This window comes from Leptidea sinapis, chromosome 5 (assembly GCF_905404315.1).
Source record: "Leptidea sinapis chromosome 5, ilLepSina1.1, whole genome shotgun sequence".
Lineage (NCBI taxonomy): Eukaryota > Metazoa > Arthropoda > Insecta > Lepidoptera > Pieridae > Leptidea > Leptidea sinapis.
The window spans coordinates 3,447,032-3,474,100 of record NC_066269.1 but is presented as its reverse complement, the minus strand read 5'-3'; the positions used below and the strand labels follow the sequence as shown (position 1 = coordinate 3,474,100).

The window sequence follows — 27,069 nt, the reverse complement described above, 5'->3', positions numbered from 1 at the left end:
TTAAAACGAGCTAAAGAGGAAAATAAAAGACGTTATTACAACAGAAACGATTTTAATACAAAATAATATATCCCCCCAAATCACATTTCAAATACATCACAAACAATAATCTAATTTATCAGCCTGCGAACACAAAAATTACAACTAGCGAAATATTGAAACTAATAAATAATTCATTGGCATAATAATAATTGTATCAAAATGCTTTTCATGGTTTACAGTAAGAATAGTTTAGTAATGAACGGTTGCACAGGCTGAAAAATATGAAACCGATTTAAAAATACAATAATTATTTGTGATTATTCTGACAAAATTGTTATCTATTAAAACTGAACGTTAAAGAAATAGTCGACATAATATTTAAATCATATTATATAGTATAGAAATGCCAAATGATCGTTATAAAGTTATACAGCCTATGTTGACATTATAAATATTCCTGTATTTAGACTAAAACAGCGACTATTCATTAATAATTGGCACACAGTAAAACGTACGAGTTTTATTTACAATAATTTCAATTCCTTTACATTTCCAATCCATTTTCGTACATATACAAAGTGCGCTAGGCGGGAGATATGAAAATATGTTTAGAAATAACAACAAAATTAGGTCATAAATTAATTCGGACTGCAGCGAAAGTACATTTTTGTGTCTATTTCGACAAGACATGAGTAAAAGTCATGAAACAAAAAGTTGAAAATTAAACTATAAATATTTATCTACGAATTTGTTTACATTGCGTGCCCTAAGTTAGACTGTATGCGCCCGAGCAACTCACAAATGTAATATATCATATTGTATATTGTCAACCACAAAAAATTTCACACCACAAGCTCACAATAAAAAAAAACAATCCGTATATTTTTTATATAAATATTGATAAATAATCAATCAAAAACCAAACATAACCTACAACTGTGTGTCTAACAAATCAAATGGTTAAGTTTTTTTACACGATTTTATTCATATATGCATGAGAATATACAGATAAAAAATTATTTCACACGTGAGTGTGCTCGGTACGTAATTTCGAAACGCACATTCCAAGTCACGATTATTACCGCGGAGTGTGTGTCAGTGCGGCGCGGTCGGTGCGGGCGGCGGAGATGACTGCTTGGCTTGCTTCTGTTGTTCGAGAAGTCGCTCTAGAGGCGACGCGGGGCCCGACCACAGGGACTGACAAGAAAGCAAGTCATTCATATAAAGTTACGAAAAAATAACAATCTAAAACTTTCATTAGCCATCATAATTCTAAAAACCTGATTATAAATTGAAATAATCAGTTGAATGGACGTCTATTTCCTTAATTGGGACAGGCAGGCATAAGATCTGATTTATTTCGAAGATATAAGAATGTTATATATATCTGCTACATACAGGTGGTAACTTGGTGAGATTAAAACCTACTAGTAATAAGTTTTTATAGACATATGTACTTGGCACAAGGTAAACCTTTAAACTTAAAATTTAAATGCAAAAACGATTAGTATAATATTATAAGCTTCGGTAAAAATACACTCTGAGAAGAAACATCGAAATGTGTGCTGGGACACATAGTAAAGTGAAACTTCAACGGACAAGTTCAAAAATAAATATTAAAAAAAGTGTTTCCCAACTAAAAAACTCTATATTGATTAAAAAAATTCGATAAATTTGCGTTTCACCCTTAAAAATTTTACCCACATGCATGCGTGCAAACAAGTTTCACTACAAAAATAATTTATCAGTAGCTAGTTGCAAGCTAATAGATCCTTCAAATATCAGATTTAAATCACTTATTGAATGTCAAATCTCACACATTCGAAAATATTTGCCTCAGACCTGAGAAAAACGGGCTCAAGAAACTCAGCGGGCCTGTTTTTTACTTCCATGGAACAGTAAAACAAAAATTATTCAAAAAAACTCTACCTGATGATATAACAATATGGCCGCAGCATTTTACTATTTTTTAAACATAACTTTGTAAGTACTGTGACCTTTTAGGTATTGAAATTCATTACAACACTCGTTTGGATGATGTAATGGTTCTTAAAACATTGGGTGTTTTAAGCGTCTTTTATAGAGGATTCATATTATGGCTGTAGATAAAGTCTTGTATGCAACTGTTGTTGATAATTAGGTATTAAAACACTCATGTGATACTATTATCACACTCGGCTTCGCCTCTTGTGACAAAACCCACATTCGTGTTTCAATACCCCATATTACACAACAGTTGCATTAATAACTATTATCTACAACCATGCTTTAAATACTCTATTAAAGATTCTAAAACAGTTAGCTTATTGCCAACATTAAAACACCGAATGTCCTGTAATGAAATTAGTGTTGTAATCAAATTCAGTACAACATTACAACACTCGTTTGGATAATCTAATGGTTACTAAGACTGGCTTTTTAATGTTAACAGTAAGCTAACTGTTTCAGAATCTTTTATAGAGGATTCTTATTATGGGTGTAGATAGTCTTGTATGCAACTGTTGATAATTAGGTATTAAAACACTCATGATACTATTATCATAAACCCACCTTCGTGTTTTAATACCCTTTATTACACAACAGTTACTATACTTTACTTTAGTTATTTCCATAGTATTATGTCCTATGGTATATTACTATGGGGTAACGCTTCCGATATTGATACAATAATTGTGCTGCAGAAGAGGGCTATTCGCCCTATTTATAACACCTAGGTTAGGACCTATCCTAAAGAATCATTGAGAGCAAAATTCAAAGAAATTAACATCTTGACTAATGCTTCTCAATATACTCTTGATAATGTAATGTATGTTCAAAGGCATATAAGTGAATTTACTGTCGCTATGTGTACTGACAGTTGCAATTGCTACCGAACTTGCGACTTGCTAACAAGGTACCGTAATAGTCACCTGCTGAGTCAGCGCGTGGTCGGCTAGACGCGGGGGCGCACGCTCCGGCGCTCCGCTGAACAGAGAGTAGGAGTGGGCGTCGCCCTGCGCCGGCTGGCCCACGCACCCAACGCGGCTCTGAAAATGAGACCCAAGCTGTTTGTTCATTTTATATCAAACTAGCTGACCCAGCAAACGTTGTATTGCCGATATTAAAAGCGCGATACAAAAGTAACTGTTGATCGTAGATGGGTAAAAATTTGAAGTTGTATGTATTTTTTAATGCTGATTAATAAAAAAAAATATAAAAAAAAATTGGCGTGGACCACCCTAAACATTTAGGGGGATGAAATATAGATGTCCGATTCTCAGACCTACCCAATATGCACTCAAAATTTCATGAGAATCGGTCAAGCCGTTTCGAAGGAGTTTAACTACAAACACATGACAGCGACATGAGAATTTTATATATTAGATAATCAATGAGCAAGACACATTATATTGAAAGATCATCGCCCGTTACATCATTAAAAAAAAGTTTTGTAAATTTTTTTATGAATATACGACGAGACGAGTCGGACGTTCAGCTGATCATTACAATTCAGTGCCACTGCCACACAGTGGATTTTTGAAAGGCCTTTAGACATAAGATGCTAAGTCTCATTTGCCCAGTAATTTCACTAGCTACGGCGCCCTGCAGACCGAAACACAATAATGAACACAAGCCGTAATGGCTTCAAGGCAGAAATAGGCGCCGTTCTGGTACCTATAATATAGCTGACATCCTGTGCAAAGGAGCCTCCCACTGCTAAAATAAAGACAGACAAACATTCTAGTGATATCACGTCCAGACCCAATAAAAACCAAAAACGTAACACAGTATTAGTTGGAAAAGGTTCTGCCTAGGTCCCAACGCGGGCTTTATAAAGGCGCGACACGAAAGTTACCCAATTTTCCTCCGCAGTGCGGTTTTCAAGCAACTTTATTCCACTTTACAACTATATTAATGTTGGATGAACATTATCGCGCCTTTGTTACATACAGATTGATATATTAGTTTATCGAAATGAAAGAGGACACGTCGCCTTAAAGAAATTAAAAAGCGACCGCTTATCCACCTCGAGGAACCCGTGCGCCTATTTTCCTTAATATTAAACCTTTTAGAAAATATATTTCTTACAATGGATATGTGCATCATGTATTAGATGCAGATATGTGGTTATTAGCGGCGTGCATTTGCTTTCTAGCAAGGTAGGCTTAAAGTTAGGACTGAGGACTACTTATTTTTTCCAAATAATTTGTATGAAACGCAGATCAGTTCCAATATGCAGTCTGTAGACCTACCAAGGGTGAGTGAGTAGTAGTGCAATGGAAGTTTGGTTATAGAATAACGGTACTAAATTAACTTTAATACTAGTGGTATATATATTAATTTAGGGTCTCTTATTAAGGGTAGACATTGCCTATATGGCATGCACGCCCCATGGTGGTGGTTCACCCATGAGGGGTCAACATTACCCTCCGAAGGATTTGACTCCAGAAAAAGACGAAAAATTTAAACCTTACCCCTATAGAATCTAAAGTCTTCATTGCGCCAACCTCTGGATTGAATGGTTCGCCGAAATTCACGCTTCGTTGCTGCACATCCATCAAGTTTGGCCCAAAGGCAAGTCCAACACTCGGGTCCTTGGTGTTCACCAAGTTGGACTTCATTTGTAGTGGTTGGAAGCCGAACTTGTTGAACTGTGGGTACATAGTGGAGTCATAGCTCACTGAAGGGTTGAAACTGCCAAAGTTGGTCAGAGTGTTACCGAAATGTGAAGAATTCACGAGGTTCTGGATATTTGGCACCTGGCCAATGTTTGGCTGAGGGTAATTTTGGGCAACATTTTCTGTTTTGTTCTGCGCCAAGTTTACACCTTGCCCAGGCACTTGGTTGAATATCGGGTAAGTATTAGTAGTAGGTGGTGGATTGTAAAAGTTTGGCACATTCATAGGCTGACTGAATTTTGTGTTATAATTCTGTGTCTCAGGTTTCCACCACGACATCTGCTGGATGTTATTCTCAGGCCAATTCTGCCTGGGCTGCAACAAAGTTTTGGAGTCATCTCTGAACTGATTATCATTCTGGCTCTCTTGCGCGGCTTGCCAGTAGCGGTATTGGTTTGCGAATCGTGGAGGCAGGTCGTTAAGGAAGTTCTTTTTATCTCCGGATATATAATTCTGGTTGGTGAACTTGTGACCTTCGGGGAACATCTCCTGTCTGGAGTTCTGTTTCTGGAGCGCAGCAGTTCTGACATCAATCTCTTTGGGGTTAACGACGGGCAGCCTGATCCCCTGGTTGTTCGGAGTCTGATAGGTAGGATTATAGCTTATACCAGTGTTCTGAATGCCGTAATTCTTCTGATACATTCGCTGTGCGTCGTAATGTTCCGCAGACACGTTCCAATTTGTCGGCTGATCTTGTCGCTTGGCGTGCACCTGGGTTGTCTGATTGGTCTTGTCTTTTTTGTCATCTTTTTCCAGTTTCTTTTCGGGCTCAGCGTTGACGAGGTGCGGATATCCGGCAGACTTGTCTTTGAGCGACAGGATACCACCCGTTTTCCTCCCAATCGGCAAATTGGCTAGTGATTTGACAGGTTTCGCTTGTACCACCTTAGACTTATCATCCTCGACTGGATCAACCGTAGGGTCTGGTGTGGGCGGTGGCGTCACGAACTTAACCTGGAATAGAAATGATATTAAGTACCCCTATATGTGGCATATATGTCTTAAATCGAGTTAAATATTAACACTCATCAAATTAAAGCTACTCGGCTCAACTTCTTTTATAGTTATGGGATTCCGCAAAGTCTAGTTTCACCTACTTTTATATTTTTTTTTTATGAATTAGACAGTTTTAGAAGAAAATAATATAACGCCTTGCTCTTTTTAACAACAAATTAATATAGTGTTGCAAACTAACATGGCACACTGTTTACTTTTTCACAATATTGCAATTAACGGAGGGATTTTTAAAATTAAATATAGATCAGTTACTCGCTGATAATATAACTCTACTTGCTTTGAGTTTATTTATTTAAAATAAAAATATATAAATGAATAAATCTCTTCTTTACAATTATATAGATTATTAACTAAGATAATTCATTTTTTAAAACTTTTTGTAAGAAATATTCGGTCGGAATTAGAAACATTCTGATTTGAAAAGTTTATTTTCGGTTTTGCAACAAATAATAAATCCAGTTTTATTTTGTAATTAAAAAAAAAATCAATAAATTTTCTATTTAAACCGCCATATTTACTATTTTAAAATATATTAGCTTAATTCAAAAAACTATTTCCGAAAAATACGAATATCAATAACTTTGTAGTTGCCTAACTTAACAAATAAACATAGTGTGTCTACATTTATACCTAATAGAAGTACAATTATGGTAAATATAAACAAAGTTTAGGGGGCGTTTTTTTCGCTGTCCACTTCACGTCAAATGCCCCATTTACCAGTGGCGGGCAGTCTAGCGAAACTCTCTAAGAAAAAGCGATAGTATGAAACGCGCAGTGATTGATAGATGAGGGCTATAATATTGTAAAAAACGGAGATAGTCGAAATCCACTACGTTTTAAGAAACTGTTCGCTTTCAAACTGAGCCGGTTAATACTTCGTCCGCTATATTGTAATTACTATCTCAACGTTATGTCAAATATCATTGCACGTTTCATACTAAACTAAATTTCACTTATTACGTAGTATTTACATCCTCTTTGGTGGCGGGCGCCCCGTGACGTCACCGGGCCTCACCTGTTTATTGATCTCCTCCTGTTTCCGCATGATGGCCGCCATCGCGATGTTGACACGCGGCTTGCGTGCTTCGCGCCCCGCGTCACTAGCGCCACCACATACCTCCACGGCCGGTGGCGGAACTTCCTGATACACAATATTACATCACACCTCATTACTCTTAGTTACCGATTTCTGATAGAAAGGTGTAATTTAGTATATTACGATACAAGTGAGCTTGCAATTTGTTATTTTAAAGTGAATACCCTCACTTCTGGGATTATTTATACAAATTAAACAAATGTAACCAACTGTAAAATACATACGCTTAAACACACATACACATACACACACATACACGCACATTTAAAATATTATTAAGTTCTCTAAACATGTTATTTTAAGGCTAAGAAAGAGCAGAGCCTCCTGGCACAAGCATTCATTATGTGCTTAAAAGGAGGTTCTTGCCACTATTTATTATAGAGAATTTGTTAAAACTAATAAAGAATTTCATTATTATTATAAAATAACCGATTCGAGACTCGAACCTTCAACCTCTCGGGGATCCGACCAAGCACTCTCTCCAACTGAGCCCACCGTTCGAGTAGGTCTGTAAGACTTTATTTTAATAATAAAAAAAATCAATTTAATGTATTCATAGGTTTTTAAATGATGATGGAACCAGGAGCTGTTTTTTAAACTAAAATAAAGTCTTCATTCAGTAAAATGTTACATCTACAATATTGTCGCGTAGCAACGTTCCTATAAGACCCACTCTCGTGACAATATTTAAGGTACTGCCTCTCCATGTGCCATAGCCGTGGGACATCCTGTATAGTAATCATTAATGATGACACAATATGTACATAAAAACGGGCACAAAACGGCTTTAACAAATGCATCACATAGGCGCACCGCAACGGTGGAACGGCAAGAAAGGGGTCACTGATATAATAGGTAGGATACTGAGGAGGAAGTTTGATATAAAAACAATTTTTCAACCCCTCAAAAAAGTGGTCGCCTACCTACGTTCACCAAAAGACAGTATTCCATACATTAAGTTGACTGCAGCTGTGGAAGCTCTTATATCGGACAAACAAAAAGAGCTATATCTCAGCGCAGTCAAAAATAACGATCCTAAAAAATCTACAACAATAATACTTGTTTAAAGCCGGTTCCAACCATCGAGCTGCACGAGTGATTTCTGATGAACGTCAAAAAATACTTCCCACGGCTTGTTAGAGAAGCAATAGAAATTAAGAAGCATCCTAACAATTTTAACAGGGCTTATAACAAATTAAATAGAGGATGGCTTTAGACTAGCGCAAACATGGAATCCCGTGGTCTCTCTCTGCAGTACAAATGCAACAAGGCCGTCGTCAGTAGTGTGTGTCGTGAATTAGGGAACCAAAGACCAAAACGAACTAGGCGCCAAGTGGACAGATTGATGTACTATTAGTGTCAAGTGTCAATGTGTCAAGTGTTTCTCGCCGCCGCCGCAGTCCCGCCGCGACCACGATTCATACAATTGGATCGAAATATCGGCATCGAATTAATTAAATATATTACGTGAGTACCCGTCATAATAATTACAATGTACATACCTGCTGCTCATTGATGACAGTGGTGGCTTGGGCACGTTCCTCTCGAGCCCGCTCCAAAGACCCTTGTGGCTTTAAGATCCCCACACGTTTCTCGCGAACTGACAACAAAATAAATAGATAAATTTATTACACCTATATAGCTGAGCATTTGTATTTTTATTCAAATAATGCTGCATAAGTGTTATGAAAATAAAATTACCTTAATAATGACGTATATTATAAATTATACATAATATTTATCATCAGATACAAAATATTATAATTAAAAAAAATTGATGTCACAAAATTAGGGACCCCCCCTCTTGACGTGTTACGCAATTTATGGATGGCCCCTTATTAGCTAGATAATATACAAATAAAATTTGAAAAACAAAATTTTATGAACGATGCTATTATAATATCGAATATGAAACCTTTTTCTCTAAAATCGGCCTCTGATATGATGATGGGCGGTGGCGGCAGCTGGCGCGTCATATCATCATCGCCGTCAGCCTCCGGTACCGACTCGGTGCTCAGCGACAGGCTCTGCAGCGCCTGGTTCAGCTCATCACCGCCCATCTCTCGCGCCGTGAACATAAGCGTCTCCTCACTCTCGCTGCAACAACAATTACTCTCACCGAGGTACTTACACATTGTCAAATTGTTGTACAACGCGTAAACTAAAATTAAACTCAAATATAAATACAAATGTATAATATATTTAAAGTTACCAATACAAACTTTAATACAGCTTAGATAATAAGTCATAAAAAACAACAATAATTAAGTTAAGGTTAAAAATATATATATTGAAATAATTAGAAAAAAAAAAGGATTGTGTGGTTTTATGAAACCACGGTAAAAGTGAACCTTTTTTTCACATTATAGACATTTAACTAAAAATTATTGGAATAATATTTACACTAAACATTAAAAAAACAAACAAAATAGCGTGGAGCACTGGCACAAATGAGTAATAGTCTATACACTACACGGTCAGCTGTTGCGGACTATAGGCGCCGCCCGACCGTCACGCGACATGCAACACACAGACGAAATAGTTTGAGACGATGTAATAAAAATTTCACTTTAAAAAAACTATCAGCTATTTGACGCTATAATTTTTGTACTCTTTAAAAGTAAATATTTTATTACATGGCCTCAAATTATCTCGCCCATCATATTATGCTCTAGTAACTCACGTACGTATAAGTAATATGTTCGGCGTGCTGATCGGCGAGCAGCTTGGCGAGCGCCAGGATGCGTCGCGCACGCACCCGCTGTTCTATCTCCGGCTCGCCCACCAGACTCGAGCTACTAGCGTACGTGCTGTCAATAAACACAAACAATTATACAGGCTGGTTTTTTAGAAGGGCGGTGATGGCCATGTCGGAAACTACGAGACTTAGAGAAAAGTCGTGAAAGTAGCCTCGATTTATAATGAACCTATAACTGCATATTTAGTTTTTGAAAATATCTTGAACTTTTGACGGAAATCGATCCGAATGATTATTAAAAAAATACAGCCAAATATTGAACCAATGAATTCTGTTGCTGATAAGGATCAAACTTTGGAAAGATATGTCTTACTAAAAATGAAAGCAAATAGAAAAAATTACAAATTGCATTTCATATCTAACTTTTATCTACCCCCATGCTTTAAATCCTCTATTAAAGATTCTGAAACAGTTAGCTTTTTGTCAACATTAAAACACCCAATGTCGTAATAACCATTACATCATCCAAACGAGTGTTGTAATGTTGTACTGAATTTCATAACAACACTCCTTTGTTTTTTTTCGATCCCTTCATGCGCAAAGAGTTTCAACAGATAGCCTTCACATTAACATTCTTATTGCTCGATGCGTGGTATCTGTATGAATTTTCCAGTACAAAAGAATTAAGTTCGATTTTAAAAGAAAGCAAACTTTTTTTGATTTCTAATAGGTGGCGGCAAATCATTCCACCAATTAGAGGCGCTGTATTTAAAACTGCAGTTTTATAAAAAACGCCGACCACCATTTTGTGACGTCACTATACACACACCAACAATACGAACTATTTGCGATTGCATTGGACATTAGAAGTATACTACGACGTCACGATCATGGCGGCTCCCTTTTTGGCGCGAAATTTATCGCTTGATTTTATTTTGACGAAATAAGAATTCATATTTGGCTATAGTTTACGATCATTTTCGGATATATTTAAAAAAAATCGAAGAAAAGCCTATTTACTCTTTACGTACAAATGTGATAGTTACCCAGAATCTCCATCACCAGGCTCTATGTCAGGCAGATCCAGGTCCCAGGTTGTCTGGTTAGAGAACCTCAGCCCTTTGAGAGCTCCCTCGAGAGGCAGAAATCCATTCAACTCCTCATCTTCAGGCAGTGGTACGGTATCATCTACGGTAGATATAATCTATACATATAATAGAATCAAAACAAAGTAAAATCTGTATATTTCATATTTTTTAAAGAATGCTTGCTGTGTGTTCTACAAACAATACAAAAAAGTACTTTATAGAATATTTGTCTGATTGTCAGTGTGTATGTCCGGGCAAAACGTAAGAACAACTAAAATGTATAAAAGATATTTTATTAAATTTAATTTAAACAATATGTTATGTTTTTAAAGTGATAACCCTCACTTCTAGGATTAATACATAAATAAAATTTGAAAAACAAAATTTTATGAACGATGCGGGATTCGAACCCACGACCCCCTCTCTCTCTCTCCAACCAACTGCTCTGCTCTAACCAACTAAGCTAACTGTTCGAGTACCGCCTCGCTATAAAATTGTGTTTGCTTTGTTCAACTCTCTGAGAGTTGAACAAAAAAATTTGTTTTTCAAATTAAATTAAATTTATATATTTGTATGAATGGCGGAAACCATCTTGCACAAATTAAATTTATAAACAAAATTCATGAACGATGCGGGACTCAAACCCGCGACATAATTTATGAACGATACGTCACTCGAACGCAAAAAAAAATGTTGAAGGCAGGTAACATGAATACCATGTTGACAAGAGCTATATATTTTTGCTTTGTAAAGTTGCTGTTATAAAAAAAACTTTGATATTTAATTTAACAAAAACGCAGGTGTTCCAATAATTGACATAGCTTTTTAGACTACTTAATTTAATGGTTCATAGGGCACCACAGTTTGGTTTTGTTTAGTGACCGCAAAAAAAAACACACACAAGATGTGGGCACAACAAAAAGGGTACATAATTTATTATCACACTCGATGCTTTTAAGTTTTATAAATGAAATAATTTAATTAACGGGCACCATCTTTATTCTTCACAGCAGAGCAAAATCTTAGGTTAGCACAGAGTAGTAAAATACTAGGGTTGTTTATTAAAACTAGTGATGTTCATGAGTGGACCACAGACAACATAAATTATTCTTAATACAGCCCCTCAATTTAAAGAATTTTATAATCACTATTAAAACATTCTTAAATTGCTTAAGTAAACATTTACATATATTTGGTAGTGACAACTCTAACATTTATCAACTCTATTACAATATGTGCAGTCTATGCATTCTTAACTCTATGTATGTTCTTACAAAAATCATAGTAAAATATAATGTGTAGATAGGTACATAAACAACATTCAAAAGTACCATGCAGTCATAATAATAATAATAATAATGAAGCTTTATTTGATTCCATGCAAAAAAAAAAACCATTGTTTAATATTCTAAGTTACTATCTCTATCTCTGGTTTTGTATGGACCCCTTTTGGGTAAAAGCCTCCTCCAAAGAACTCCATTTAGTTTTGGTTTTTGCAGTCTCTATCCAACTTTGCCCCGCCACTGCCACTATTTCATCTGTCCACCTACCACAAGGCCTGCCTCTCTTTCTAATGCCTCGAGGGCCGGACCATTTAATTACTCTGTGTGTCCATCTGTCGTCAGAGTATCTGGCCACATGCCCCGCCCACTTCCATTTTCTTTTGAGGGAGAAAGTAAGTGCATCGATTATTTTAGTTTTGCTTCGGATGTCTGCGTTTCTCACCCTGTCTTTAATTTTTAAACCTAGACAGCTTCTCTTTCATTCTCCTTTAAGTAGTCTGTATTTTGTTTCTCGTTTTTAAATCAAATACCATGACCATGCAGTCATAGTATTTTTTTAATATTTTTTTTTTATATAGCTTCTAGCGAACGATGACACAGGCGGCAACTAGATGAATTTATAGAATACACACACTTCGTGATAGGACTGCATTAGTTATCAGATCTTAGATTTAACCTGCCGACAGTGTGGAAGGGTCTGAAAAGCCTGGCTTAATATATAGCATCACTGTCGCACACTAGAATCTAGTGTCCAGGGTGACTCCCATGAATACATATTACATCAATAAAACTGAGACACAACATAATATAGTCACTATTGAGGAAAACATTAAGCCAATTTTATTTTTATAATAAAAAGGTCTGACCTTAAACAGTCTTTTATTGTGGATGTATCTATGATATGTAGATTTTTTTACATTGTATGAATAAAGCGTTTACTTCCCATACAAATCCAATAATTAGGAAAAAAATCAGGTGCTGGATTACCGAACGCCTCCGGACCACTTAGAAAATTTTGTTTATGACAATATGGGACGCGCAGAACGTTCAGCTGATGGTAATTGATGCGCCCTGCTCATTACAATGCAGTGCCGCTCGGGATTCTTGGCACAACAATTGCGTTCGTCACCTTGAGACATAGCGTGGGTGACTTATCGCATATTTCTATGTATTTATTTATTTTACATATTTTATTTATTCATACATGTCCAAATTATCATAAAGTATTTAATTATCTATTTATTATATTGACACATACAAAAACATAGTATAATATTAAATTCACAACAAACCCGCGCGATATCCGTAGTATGACTGAATTTGTGTATGTGTGTTAAATGCGCTCGCGGCGCGGGGCGATCGCTCGCATTCCACAGTAACCGGTAATCATTAGCTAAACGGTCGAACGCCAGTCGAGATTTAGTTAACCTGCGCAGAGCTAGTGTCGCTCGCTCCTTGTCACAGCCTTAAATATCGTTACGTGTTATTTCTTTGTGTATAATATATATTTGTAGTGTCTTCTATTTACAATCTGGACTTGCTAAAACTAAATTACTCTTCTAATACTATTTATACTCCTTCTTTTAAATTGTTGCTTGTGCAATTAAAAGTGCTTGTTTCTAAACTGGATTTTCTCTTTATTATCTACTATCAATGGTGCTTTAACTTCATACCACCTTGCAACCTAAATAAGAATATGTCAAGTCTCATTTGCCCAGTAATTTCACTAGCTTCCGCGCCTTTCTGACCGACACTCAATAATGCTTACACATTACTGCTTCACGGCCGGAATCCTGCGCAAGGAAGCCTCCCGCTGGTAAATGCCCTTAGTCGCCTCTTACGACCTCTTATTCCCCGGGAAAGCAAAGAGGATGTTGTCATAACTCACATTTTTCTGCCTGCAGCAGAGCGGCAACGGGCACCAGCTTGTTGAACGTGTATGCGAACGCCGACCACACTTGCGGCCGACTGCGCCATGCTTCCGAAGTGATCACTTTACTGTTACACGTCAGCCACTGGAGATACACCTTCACTGCAATGACATAAAATATACAATTTATTTTAATCATTCATTCGAAATCGGAGAGTGAACGGATTGCTTCAGTTTTGAGTGTATTAATAATGTAAATGTAGCAAAATTAAATCAAGTGGGTATTGCTTGTAATTTAATAGTTCTTGTTACTTATAACAAAGAATATATAATACTACAAGAACGGAACTCTCACTCCGCAAAATCATTTAAAGAAATAGAGACTCTGGCGGTCATACAAATAAGTTGAAATTCACATGGCGCACCACTACTAACGGCCGTTCCCAATATTCAGTCTATCTCTTACTTGAAATAAAAATCGTAACCATCGTTGACTTTTCTGTCTCAATAGACGTTAACTCACCTTATCCGTGCACGCTGTCTGTCAATGGGACGATGTATAGCTTACCAGCGATAGAAGTTTGTATGGAAATTTCAATTCACGCGTCCTAATATATGGCGATAGGAATGACTTATCGGGTATATTGGGACAGCTTTAGATTATTGACAGCTAATTACTGACAGTGGAAGGTAGGAATTTCTCTCTATCTGTAGATAGTATATTGGGAACGGCCGTAATCCACATTTTTATTCACCTAGAAATTGCCTCTCTCTTACTCTTACCTCTTCTGACGACATTAGGGTTGACTTCTTTACCTAAAAGTACTTACCTAGTATAAGGTCATCTTATAAAAATAGCTCAGTTTTCTTTAAATATAAATAGGTATGAAATCGTTATTGTGAATCAATATTCTTTCGTTGTCAAACCTATATTATTTTCAGATAGTAATGTAAGCGACGAATGGCGACGACATAGTCAAACCAACTTAGTATATAGGAAATAAATAGGTAGCTATCATGAATGGTAATTTCATTATAATAATAATGATTTTAAATTTCATTAAATTTTAGTTTACATAAATGTTTACTTTCTTTAACGGGAAATAAGTTGATTTGCTTATTACTTAAACTATTAGTTAACCTTGGCCGAACGGTTTAAGTGATGCTTACATTTGTGACAAAAATACAACAGTTAGCCAAGAACTAATAATTATGTGAATGAAGTAACTTTAAATTTTTAGACAACTCTCAATAAAATTTGTGACATTTATGAACGATGCGGGACTCGAACCCGCGACCTTTCGGGCTCCGTCATCCGTTCGCTCAGTTGAGCGAACGTATGGGTCGTAAATTTTGGCTACAAATTTAATTTCTACAATTAATCGCAAAAGTGAGGGTTATCACTTTCAAAAACCATTTTTTTTAGAATTTAGATGGTAAATAGTTATTTATGCAACTGTTGTATATTAAGAGGTATAAAACACTAATGTGGGTCACCACTCAACTGATACTATTATCACATTCGTGTTTTAATACCTAATTATCAACAGTTGCATACAAGACTTATCTACACCCATAATATGAATCCCCTATAAAAGATTCTGAAACAGTTAGCTTACTGCTAACATTAAAAAAGCCAGTCCTAGTAACCATAGTATAATCCAAAGGAGTGTTATTATGAACTTAAATATTATGAACACTCGTTTGGATGATGTAATGGTTATTAGGACATTGGGTGTTTTAATATTGGCAATAACTTAACTGTTTTAGAATATTTAATAGAGGATTTAAAACATGAGTGTAGATAAAGACTTTTTTCACATGAAATTAGCGTTGATGTAGATGAATTAATGATCTACAGTGATGCGTGTATTCAATGACCTGTATAAATTGTGTTTGAGAGCAAATTTTTTGTGCCTATTTGAAGCGCCACTCGCGAGCGTTGAGAGAACTAATTTTGACGTATAATACAAATGGCTGCGAAGGAACGTACAATACTCTGAAGTATTTTTGCATTTTGAATTAATTTCGTTCACCTTCCGTGTTATTTACTTCAAGAATCAATTAGTTGTCATTTTAGTACCGCAGACTCCCGCTACATGGCGAACAGCGCCAAAATGGCGAATATCAAACAGGCACAAAATCACTTTGACAGCCGCCAATCCAGTGGTATATAGTAGAGGTGAGTGCGTGTACATACGAGTGGGCAACGCTCTCTGCGGCAGTTCGTCGCACAAGTAGGCCGGCAGTAACACGGCGAGTACAGTCGCGGCCGCAAGTGACGCCGCAAGCTCGGCCGCCCGTCGCTCGCAGTCGCTCAGTGCGCGAGGCTCCACCGACAAGTCCTCTGTACTCGAGTGTACTATCCATATTATGACGCACGCCATCTGTATATTTATTGACGATCAAAAAATTATGACGGTGATTGATTTTATGGTAGTTTGTTATTTTAAACTTAACAGAAATAATTTATCGACTCCTTCCTTCCTTAAAAGTGGGGGGAGAGTCGAACCAGTGTGACTTTATGTGACTACAGTAAAAAAATGATTTTTATGGCAATAAGGGACGAGACGAGCAGGACGTCCATCTGATGGTAATTGATACGCACTGCCCATTACAATGCAGTGTCTTTCAGGATTATTGAAAAACCCAAAAAATGAGCGGCACTACAATAATGGCGCTCGTCACCTTGACACATAAGATGTTAAGTCTCATTTGCCCAGTAATTTCACTAGCTACAGCGGCCTTCTGACCGAAACACAATAATGTTTACACATTACTGCTGCACGGCAGAAATATGTAAGCGTGTGTGTGCAAAAGGGCCTCCCACTTGGTCACATTTAAAAATCTGAATTATTTATTGAATATGTTAATTAAGAAATATGTAAAAAAGTAAAGAATAATTTACCTTGTTAAGAGTGAGTGTATCGAAGCTGTCCGTAGCGACGAGGAGGGAGAGTGATGAGGTCAATGTGGTCACCAGCTCGGCTGCTGTGTCCAAGCTGAAAGGATAAACTCTGATTGAAGGAAATACAAATGATAATAGGCTCATAACTTTTACATAAGTCTGAATCGTATACTCATTACTAGAGGCCGGATTATATGCAAATGCATTTTGCATATTTTCGCTCGAACTCGCCCATCGTTCGATGCTTTTCATAACTTTCGCCCAAACATTGCACTCAAAAAATTCTGCCCATTAACCTCAGTAGACGTAGAACGCTCCTTTTCCGCTTAAAAAAATTTATCAAGCGATCATAGACACAATTTGTCTCAGTTTTTTTACGCTTAATAAGTTTCGTTATGCATTATATAGGATTAGGTACAATTTAGGTCTAATGTTTATGTTTAATTATAAAAATTATCCCGGCGATTGTGACATGCGCTAACCAACAGCTGCGTTGATAAGCGACCCTCGCCATTATTTCACTTTTCAATTCACCTGATTGCGATTAGACCACGAGGTATCAATCCGCTACTATTTCGTACCGGCAACAGCGCTAAGCATAATACACAGGCAATTTTCAATTCCAGTTGTTTTTATTATACAAATAAGGCACGAGACGAGCAAGACGTTCAACTGCTGGTAATTGAAACGCCCTGTCCATTACAAAGCAGCGCCGCATAGGATTATTAACCGCACTCGTCACCCTGAGACATAAGATGTCAAGTCTCATTTGCCCAGTAATTCACTAGCTACGGCGCCCTTCAGACTGAAACAGTAATGCTTACACATTACTGCTTCACGGCAGAAATAGACGCCGTTGTGCTACCCATAAGCTAGCCGACATCATGTGCAAAGGTCCCACTAGTGCACCGAGAATGGTTATTACGGGGACGACGCTTCCGCAATACCCGCTCCTGTTAACACTGTCTGTCAGTGACTTGTCGTGTTTCATTTTGTGTGAATCTCTTTGACAGCCAATTCACACATTTGAAAGGAAATTTATTTATTGCGTCGAATACAGTATACATTATATATCTTAAATTTATCGTAGTGTCTTCTATTCGGCTAATTTAAAATAGCACGCAAAAAGTTTACTTAAAATTTAAAAAATCCTTAATACTATAAAATTTATTGTCGACTAGCTGACCCGACAGACGTTGTTCTGTATATAATAAATAAAATAATGTTTTTATATGAATTTGTCAATAATATATCATAACATCAAAAATTACTTGGTAAAATATGCACCCTGCTGTCGTAATGAAATTGTTTCACAGCAGAACTGTCAAACCGTGCGTCAATAAATTCTCTCATAGAAATTATGTATGGACGCATCATTTAATTTAGCAGCATTTTCCTATTTATTCACCTTTTAAACCTTCTCTGGACTTCCACAAATAATTCAAGACCAAAATTAGCCAAATCGGTCCAGCCGTTCTCGAGTTTTAGCGAGACTAACGAACAGCAATTCATTTATATATGTATAGATTAACCATATAGACAGGAGTCCAGCAAAGCATTTCTGTGGTAAGTTTGTTATTTCGTAGCTACTATTTAGGTATAATGTTGTTCTGGGATATGGCCATAAACCAGTCTATCCCGCAATCTGGTGGAACGAGGATTCAATTCAATGGCCCTTTTAAACAGACTATTTGACAATTCGTGGAGTAAGCGATGGATAATAGTGAAGGACGTGATGTTTATTCGATGACCACGCGATATTTATCGGCGATAGAAAACATAAGATAGGCGGCTATATGACCTTTCTAAAAGAGATAATGAAATGGAGAAATGGGGCTGGATAGGCCACACACTACAGACGGATCCCAAACATATGCTAATGAAAGCCCTAGACTGGAACTCGCAAACGCGATCGACCAAAGCAAACCTGGCGGCGGACTTTTTTTTTATGGAACAGGAGGACAAACGAGCGTACGGGTCACCTGTTCTTAAGCGATCACCGCCGCCCACAATCTCTTGCAACACCAGAGGAATCACAGGAGCGTTGCCGGCCTTTAAGGTGTACGCGCTTTTTTTGAATGTACCCATGTCGTATCGTCCCGGAAACACCGCACAAAGAAGTTAATTCCACAGCTTTGTAGTAAGTGGAAGAAAGCTCCTTGAAAACCGCACTGTGGAGGACCGCCACACATCCAGATGGTGGGGATGATATCCTAACATGTGGCGTGTCGTGAACTGTCATTGAAGTAGCGAAATACATGGAGTGAAATGAAGAGAGTTGCTCAGGACCGATCACGATGTTGACGCACTGTGGATGCCCTCTGTCCCAACTACGGGATAGAGAAATAAGCCACTATTCGAAGTATTTATAGATTACGGCATATAGTGGATTAATAATTAATGTAATTACAACATTAATATATCATACTGTTCTAATGTGTGCAGGTAGTTCAGCAGTCTCAGTAGCTCGTTGACATAAGTATGGGAGTCAAGCCTGGTCTTGGTGACACTGGCTGGCTTGCTTTCACTCTGCTCCACCCCACTCAGCACCGGCAGTGCTGTCATCTCCTTTGTATCACGGCTGAAATTAACATTATGTTGTAGTTATTAATGCAACTGTTTTGTAATAAGGGGTATGATTAAGTGATAATAGTATTACAAGAGTGTTTTAATACCTAATTATCAACAGTTGCATACAAGGCTTTATCCACACCCAAAATATGAATTCTCTTAAACAGTTAGCTTACGGCTAACATTAATCATTAATTTCTGCAGCACAATTATTGTATCAATATTGGAAGCGTTACCCCATAGTAATATACCATAGGACATAATACTATGGAAATAACTAAAGAAAAGTATTAGTTATTTATCCAACTGTTGTGTAATAAGGGGTATTAAAACACGAATGTGGGTTTATATATATTGATAATAGTATCACATGAGTGTTTTAATACCTAATTATCAACAGTTGCATACAAGACTTTATCTACAGCCAATTCCTCTATAAAAGACCCTTAAAACACCCAATGTTGTAAAACCATTACATCACCCAAACGAGTGTTGTAATGACTTTCAATACAAATTCAAATATTTTTATTCAAAATAGGATTTAAAATCACTTATTGAACGTCAAAGAACAACATTACAACACTCGTTTGGATAATGTATTGGTTGCTAGGACTGGCTTTTTTAATGTTAGCAGTAAGCCAACTGTTTCACAACCTTTAATAGGGGATTTAAAGCATGGGTGTAGATAAAGTAACACACTTACTTGGCAGCAGCGGCAAGGGTCCGCGCGAGGTTGGCGGGTGCGGGGGGGAAGGGCGCCCGCACCATCAGCGAGCGCACGTGCCAGTACACCGCCGCCAGTCGACGAGCGCGACGCCACGCCACAAGAGCCAGCTTCCAATTTAAATTAAAATATTTTAATTCAAAATAGGATACGATATCACTTATTGAAAGTCAAAAACAACTACCCATTCGAATTAGTGTGCCTCAGACCTGAGAAAAACTGGCCCAAGAAACTCAGCGGGCTTCGTTTTTTTTTTTTTCATAGAAAAATATGGTTACAATCGTACTATTAAAACTTATTATTTTGTATTACTCATGCGGGAAAAGTAGTATCTTGGCGCTTGGTGTTGCGGTTGAAAAAGTTTACTTGTCGCCCGAGATAAGATTTACGATCGATGCGTCACTCGAACGATTGGCTCCGTTGGTAAGAGCGCTCAGACGGAACCCGAGAGGCACGGATTTGAATCCCGCATCGTTCATAAATGTTTGTTATATATTTATTTTGTAAAACTATTTATTTAAAGGTATTCGTCCATAGTGCGGTTTTCAAGGAATTTTCTTCCACGTACGACCAAGCTGTAGAATAATTTTCCTTGTCCGGTGTTTCCAGGACGATACGACAAGGGTACTTTTTTAAAGAGCCGGCAACGCTCTTGTGATGCCTCTGATATCGTAAGAGAATGTGGGCTGCGGTGATCACTTAACATCAGATGACTAGTACGCTCGTTTATCCTGCCATCCATAAAAAGCCATTTTTTTTTAATGAAAGTAAGGGACGAGACGAGCAGGACGTTGAGCTGATGAGAAAATTGATACGCCCTGCACATATCAACCCAGAGCCGCTTAGGATTCTTGACAAACCAAAAATTCTGAGCGGCACCACAATTGCGCTTGTCACCTTGAGACATAAGATGTTAAGTCTCATTTGCGCAGTAATTTCACTAGCTACGGCGCCCTACAGACTGTACACAGTAATGTTTACTGCTTCACGGCAGAAATAGGCGCCGTTGTGGTACCCATAATCTAGCCGGCATCCGGTGCCTCCTACTGGTGAATATATGGTGGTACAGCTATATGAATACCTGGTTATATGGCTGGCCCGAGTGCGCGGAGACGGTGAGGGCGTGTCTGTAGAAGGTGTGAGCCACTCGCAGCTGGTGCCGGTAGCGCGCCAGGTCTCCCAGGTGCACCAGGCAGTGCTGGCAGGCGTACCTCGCGGCCGCAGCGCCCGCCCGTCCGTCTGTCACCACCGCACCGCTGCCTTCCCATCCTTCTACCGCACCCACGAGGGATGCCCGACGCCTGTTACATCAGAAAGTTTTAGAAGACAGAACAAACATAAATGTTTCTTTTGTAACGTATAGTACACACTGTGTAAGTGTGAATACAAAAGACTTGTGAGAGGCTCTTTTGCACAGGATGCCGGCTAGATTATGGGTACCACAACGGCGCCTATTTCGGGTTGGACCGCTTATCCCGTGGCCCGAATTAGGAGATAAAAAATATTGTATTTGATAGAGGTTTAGTCCAAGATTATTTATTAACACTATAATAATGGACCAAAGCTCTATCAACTACAATTTATAAAAATTGGTTAGGTTAGATTATGTTTGAACAGTTAAAACAACGAATTGTAAGCGTTACCCTTTCTTTTCTCGCTATAAAAATGTCCCAACCCTTAAAAATTTTATAATTTGAGGTTAGGTTATAATGCTTTTTTCTCTGGAACGGTGCATTGGTTACCTTGTAATAAGAATGGTAGCATTATAATCGTGGACGAAATCTCTATAAATTACAATATGTTATACCTCATAATTCCTGCTACAGGATACTTAGTTTAAGCCCTATGTCCTGCTCGTCTTGTCCTTTATTTTCACAAAAAAAAAAAAATCAGAAACTAGGACTATTATTTTCTATACGTCATATAACAATAGATTACATTGGTCGCCGTGAAACAGGGCTGCACTGAACTGTACTTAAAGTCACTTTACAAACGATAACATTATGAAATTTATTTTTATTTTATTCGAAAGACCAACAGAATTACACATATAGAAATTTTACATTATTTAAGTCTTAGGTACTAAGTTTATATATAATTCCATTTATAGGCAACAACAACAACAGGCAAATTAAGACAGATAAGTCGTGCGACAGAACTTAAGGATAGAATTATAGGATATAAGAAAGAACATTTAAAAAAAAGATTAATGGTGAACATAAAAATACACACATTTACAATTATTCTAAGAAGTTAGTGTTTGAAATCTCCCACTTGAGAGTCAAATGATTTAACAAGTTTTATTTTAAATTTTAAAAAATTATTGTAAAACAAATCAATGAAAATATCCCTAGCAATGAATTCCCCGTATAGTCTGCTTAGCCTAGGTACGAGGGAATGATGACCAAGGCTTGTTCTATAGATTCGGTGTACAAAAAGTGAAGTAGGATACCGCGGTATACAAGAGGGAACATTGAAGGAAATTTGGGTCAACAGTTATTCATCGTGCCGTTTACGAGTTTGTGTAAGAAAACCACTGACATGGTGTTAATTTAACTCTAAAGCCACATATTCATTAGTAAACATTTGTTAATAAACACTGTTTATAAACTGTTCATAAACAATGTTTCATCATCTCTGTAAACAGTTCAGAAACATAGGTATGTTGCCTACTAGTCACTACGAGTGGAGAGCAAGACGAAACATCTAGTTTATAAACAAAAGTCAACTAACTTCTATTCAACAAATAGTTTCCACCACCTTTTCTTCTTTTTTTTTTTCGATTAATGCTCTCGTGAGTTATTATGTAAGCAGCAGAGAGCATCACTACCTCCTCGACATCCTGTGAACAACTGACAAGTGTGGACGGCCAAATTTCAGAAACATGTGTTTATTTGTAAACTTGTTTAACGCTAGTCCATAAACAGTTTATCAACAAACGTTTACTAGTGAATACGTGACTTAACTGTAACAATAATCAAAATTTAACTATTTTTGACACTTTGAAATAAGACAGACCCTGTAGAAGAAAAGTAATGATATACCATGTGATATACATACCTGAATGGTAAATCGAGCTTGTAGGTGGTACATATTTGGTGTAGCAAGCAGAGATAAAAGCCAGCAGCTGCCTGTAGAATCCAGCTCAACATAGACTGAGCTTCACTTCGCAATGCATTCTGTAATAAATAAATATATCAATGAGTTAGACCGAAAATTCTGTATAATATCCTAAGTAAGTCCGTCATCAGGGGGTGAGTGTGGTGGGTTCGCGATAATGTCCCACCTCTTTTGTTTATGGAATAGGAGGACAAACGAGCGGACGGGTCACCTGGTGTTAAGTATTCACCACCGCCCACATTCTCTTGCAACACCAGAGGAATCACAAGAGCGTTGCCGGCCTTTAATAAAGGTGTACGCGCTTTTTTTGAAGGTACCCATGTCGTATCGTCCCGTCAACACCGCACAAGGAAGCTCATTCTACAGCTTTGTATTACGTGGAAGAAAGCTCCCTGAAAACCGCACTGTGGAGGGCCGCCACACATCCATATGGTGGAGATGATATCCTAACTTGTGGCGTGTCGTGCAAAGGTGGAATTCGGCGTGGTCCTCGACAACTCTTACTGTGGCTTCTGCTTCTGGAGAGCCCTGGCGTCTACGAAATTCCATGCGAGTGCGGCTAAAGCTACATTGGTGAAACGGGACGCAACATAAAAACCAGACTAACCGAGCACATCCGCAGTGTACAGTTAGAGAGCAATACCTCGGCAGTGGCAGAGCACGCTCTAAACTCCGACACGTCACATTATATTAGGCTCGATAGGGTGAAAGTAATAGCAATAGAAACTTGGTGTCTCGCAAGCTGCTGAAAGAAGCCATAGAAATTGACTGTCGACATAATTTTAATGAGACAAGGGTTGGGCTCTGCCACCAACTTGGAAGCCTGTGTTACAAAACGCGTCTGGCATAAGATCCGTAGTGCCGATGATCACGTGGTGGACATTGTGAGTAAATTTTATGCATTCGTGGTCACCAATAGTGATACAGTGTTAGTGATACTGTGCTCATTATCACCGCCGCACCCCGCGCCCTGTCCACCGCGCACCACGAGCCCAAGTCCGCAGTAAGAGGTGGGAACCCACCACACTCACCCTGATGAAGGACCTCCGAATGGTCCGAAACAAGTCGGTACCGACACCGACAATAAAGCCGTATTAAAAAATAATTTAATTATTATATGTTTTTAATTATAGTAAATCACACATAATTATTATAAATAATATTTATTCAGAATGCATATTGTATGGCAAAGCAAACATAACTTCACTTCGCGCAATTGTGAAAGGAAACATCACAAAATGTCAATGCCACCATTTATTATCTTTCTTCCGCTGTGATTTGTATTTTGTGTCCCTTTGCATTTTGTTAGAAGTCCGGACTTTTAGTTGATATCATTTAGATTTCGTTTTTCGTAAAGATTGAAGAGTTATTTGATATATGAAATTTTATTATTATATTCCATGTAATCTATATATATAAAAATGAATTGCTGTTCGTTAGTCTCGCTAAAACTCGAGAACGGCTGGACCGATTTGGCTAATTTTGGTCTTGAATTATTTGTGGAAGTCCAGAGAAGGTTTAAAAGGTGAATAAATAGGAAAATTCTGCTAAATTAAATGATGTGTCCATACATAATTTCTATGAGAGAATTTATTGACGCACGGTTTGACAGTTCTGCTGTGAAACAATTTCATTACGACAGCAGGGTGCATATTTAACCAAGTAATTTTTGATGTTATGATATATTGACGAAATCATATAAAAACATAATTTTATTTATTATATACAGAACAACGTCTCTCGGGTCAACTAGTTAATAATAAAATACGGACAAGTTAGAGATCCAGACTTGAGTCTAAAAGTCCGAATTAATCCAGACAGATGGTAACCATAGTTCTAACAAATTATTTCGAAACTTCAACCAATAATTCGAAAGAAACCGCAAGTTTTAAAGGTGTATGTTTAAATGTTCGGTAATCCCTATTAATATTAAATCAAAATCAAAATGTGGATGTATATTTATTTCGTATGCTTTCATGCCTAAACCACCAAATCAATTTTGATAAAATTTAGTACATAGATAGACTAGAGCTAAAAAAAGGACATAGGTTATTAATGCAAAAAAAAAATGGAGGGGTTGAATTAGCGGACGGCAGTTTGCGGTGTTTGGAGTTATATTATAGTCTTTGACAAATAAACCCTAACAAAATTCAAACTTAAAAATGAAACGAATTATGTATGTAGTTCCACCTACGTGGGAGTACCAGTTTACTTTATTTGTTGATTGATTATTTCACTGAATATGTAACATTACCTTTCTATCTTTTGATATAGACTGTAGAGACTCAATTTGAAGTTTAAAACCAGTATTCCAGAGATCTTGCTCCACTTTCTTTTCCAATGCATAAACTAAATCCAACTTCAATACTTTTTGATAAGCCTACAAAAAATAAAGACACATGATCCAAAAAAAATATATAAAAATAGTAACAAGACAATTATTGTCATATATTGTACTTATTGCATCAAAATATGAAACACATTCAACACTAAGTCATAAAGTGTATTTATGTTATTTTATACAAAGTATGTTTAGATAAAAACATAAACAGGGCATTTAATGTCATATCTGGGCATGCAGATTTTTAGTGGACCCAGTTTATGGGTCATTATATTTTAGTAGCAATAGAACTTTTATTTACTGTCATCTGAAGCTGTATTGCAACAATATCTATTTTTTTTTAATGGAATAGGAGAACAAGCGAGCGTACGGGTCACCTGTTGTTAAGTGATCACCGCCACCCACAATCTCTTGCAACACCAGAGGAATCACAGGAGCGTTGCCGGCCTTTAAGGAAGGTGTACGCGCTTTTTTTGAACCTGGTACCCATGTTGTATCATCCTTGAAACACCACACAAGGAAGTTTATTCCACAGCTTTGTAGTACATGGAAGAAAGCTCCTTGAAAACCGTACTGTGGAGGACCGCCACACATCCAGATGGTGAGGATGATATCCTAACTTGTGGCATATCATGCAAAGGTGGAATTCAAAATATTTCTGAACTAGTAGTGAACTTGTACTGTTGTATTACTGTTTGAATAGGAAATGTACCAGTTACTGGCAGATGGGACATTCCATATAATTTCCCGTGACCACTTATCACAGAAAGATTCTGGACTAAAGGCTTTGTATAAGAGTAGTAAGTTGCAATAAAAGGCATTAATTTCTCAAAATTGATTCCTTTCGAATTCTTTATGATGTCATATACTAGATACTACTAAAGCTTCGGAAACAAATGGCTCTCTGAGAGAGATGAAGCGGCGCAAGAAACTCTCCAAGCATTCGTTTTTTGCACTATTTTTAATTAAATATACAATATTGTACTTTCATTGCTATTGCTATGAAATAATTATAATCTAGTCCCAGGGTGTCTGATCACTTAGATATTCAGCTGTAGAATAGTAGGATTTATGACAGTGCCATTTTTTATTAAAACATTTTAATTTATTTATAGATAATGCCTGAACAGTGGCTGGGACATTATTATAAAAGTGTATACATTTAGCCTTAAAACTATTATGTATGTTATGATACAATGTGCATAAAATTATAATACTGTTTTGTTTAGTCTACCTGCTGCAATTCCTGCTGAGTTGTCCAAATGTTACGATCCTGTAACATTGATGTGCCATTTTTAAATTTCAAAACCTTCTCTTTAAGCTCATCAGCTTCCCTGAAACATTAATTGTTTTGAAATCTCTCTGATAAAAATCCATAACAGATAGAAAAGCAACATCTTGCACAACAAATAACGATATAAGTACTAAATCTACAAACTTGCCCAAATATATAATTATAATATGTTTTTACTAACCTCAGGATTTGTACAGCTGCGTTTAGAACCATTGTGAAGGTGGCCTAGAGCCTCAACACTTTTCATAGCATTTCGTAAAATAACAATACAAAAAATCTTTTTCATTGAATTTCCTAATACGTTCCTAAAGAATATAGCCAATTTGGCTGAAAAAGTTATACCTAAATAATTTCACTACAAATCTCCAAACAAAACTTATCTTCCCATTTCTCTTGTAATTTGCATACGATTTTGACAA

At 37.2% G+C, this 27,069-nt stretch overlaps 1 protein-coding gene across 1 annotated transcript; it reads right to left on the bottom strand.

Moving 5' to 3' along the window:
• Window positions 1-38: 38 nt before the first annotated feature.
• LOC126964727 (uncharacterized) lies at window positions 39-27,069 on the bottom strand. Its single transcript, XM_050808002.1, has 18 exons — window positions 26,832-27,069; window positions 26,591-26,690; window positions 25,270-25,395; window positions 22,956-23,074; window positions 20,977-21,196; window positions 19,875-20,005; window positions 19,029-19,181; window positions 16,601-16,694; window positions 15,893-16,079; window positions 13,711-13,854; window positions 10,498-10,639; window positions 9,441-9,563; window positions 8,669-8,850; window positions 8,256-8,353; window positions 6,673-6,798; window positions 4,437-5,594; window positions 2,892-3,008; window positions 39-1,179 (listed from the first exon to the last, which is right to left on the bottom strand). Exons 1-18 carry the CDS (start codon window positions 26,861-26,863, stop codon window positions 1,078-1,080), a joined length of 3,354 nt encoding a protein of 1,117 aa, XP_050663959.1. The 5' UTR covers window positions 26,864-27,069; the 3' UTR covers window positions 39-1,077.

What these genes read in the sequence shown, in the direction of transcription:
- LOC126964727 (XM_050808002.1), bottom strand. Translation starts at nt 26,863, where the DNA reads ATGGTTCTAAACGCAGCTGTACAAATCCTGAG. An exon ending in GCAGAGAGCGTTGCCCACTC is followed by an intron (nt 13,855 to 15,892) that starts GTATGTACACGC and finishes ATGTCATTGCAG; the next exon opens with TGAAGGTGTATCTCCAGTGG. An exon ending in CTGTCATCAATGAGCAGCAG is followed by an intron (nt 6,799 to 8,255) that starts GTATGTACATTG and finishes ATTGTGTATCAG; the next exon opens with GAAGTTCCGCCACCGGCCGT.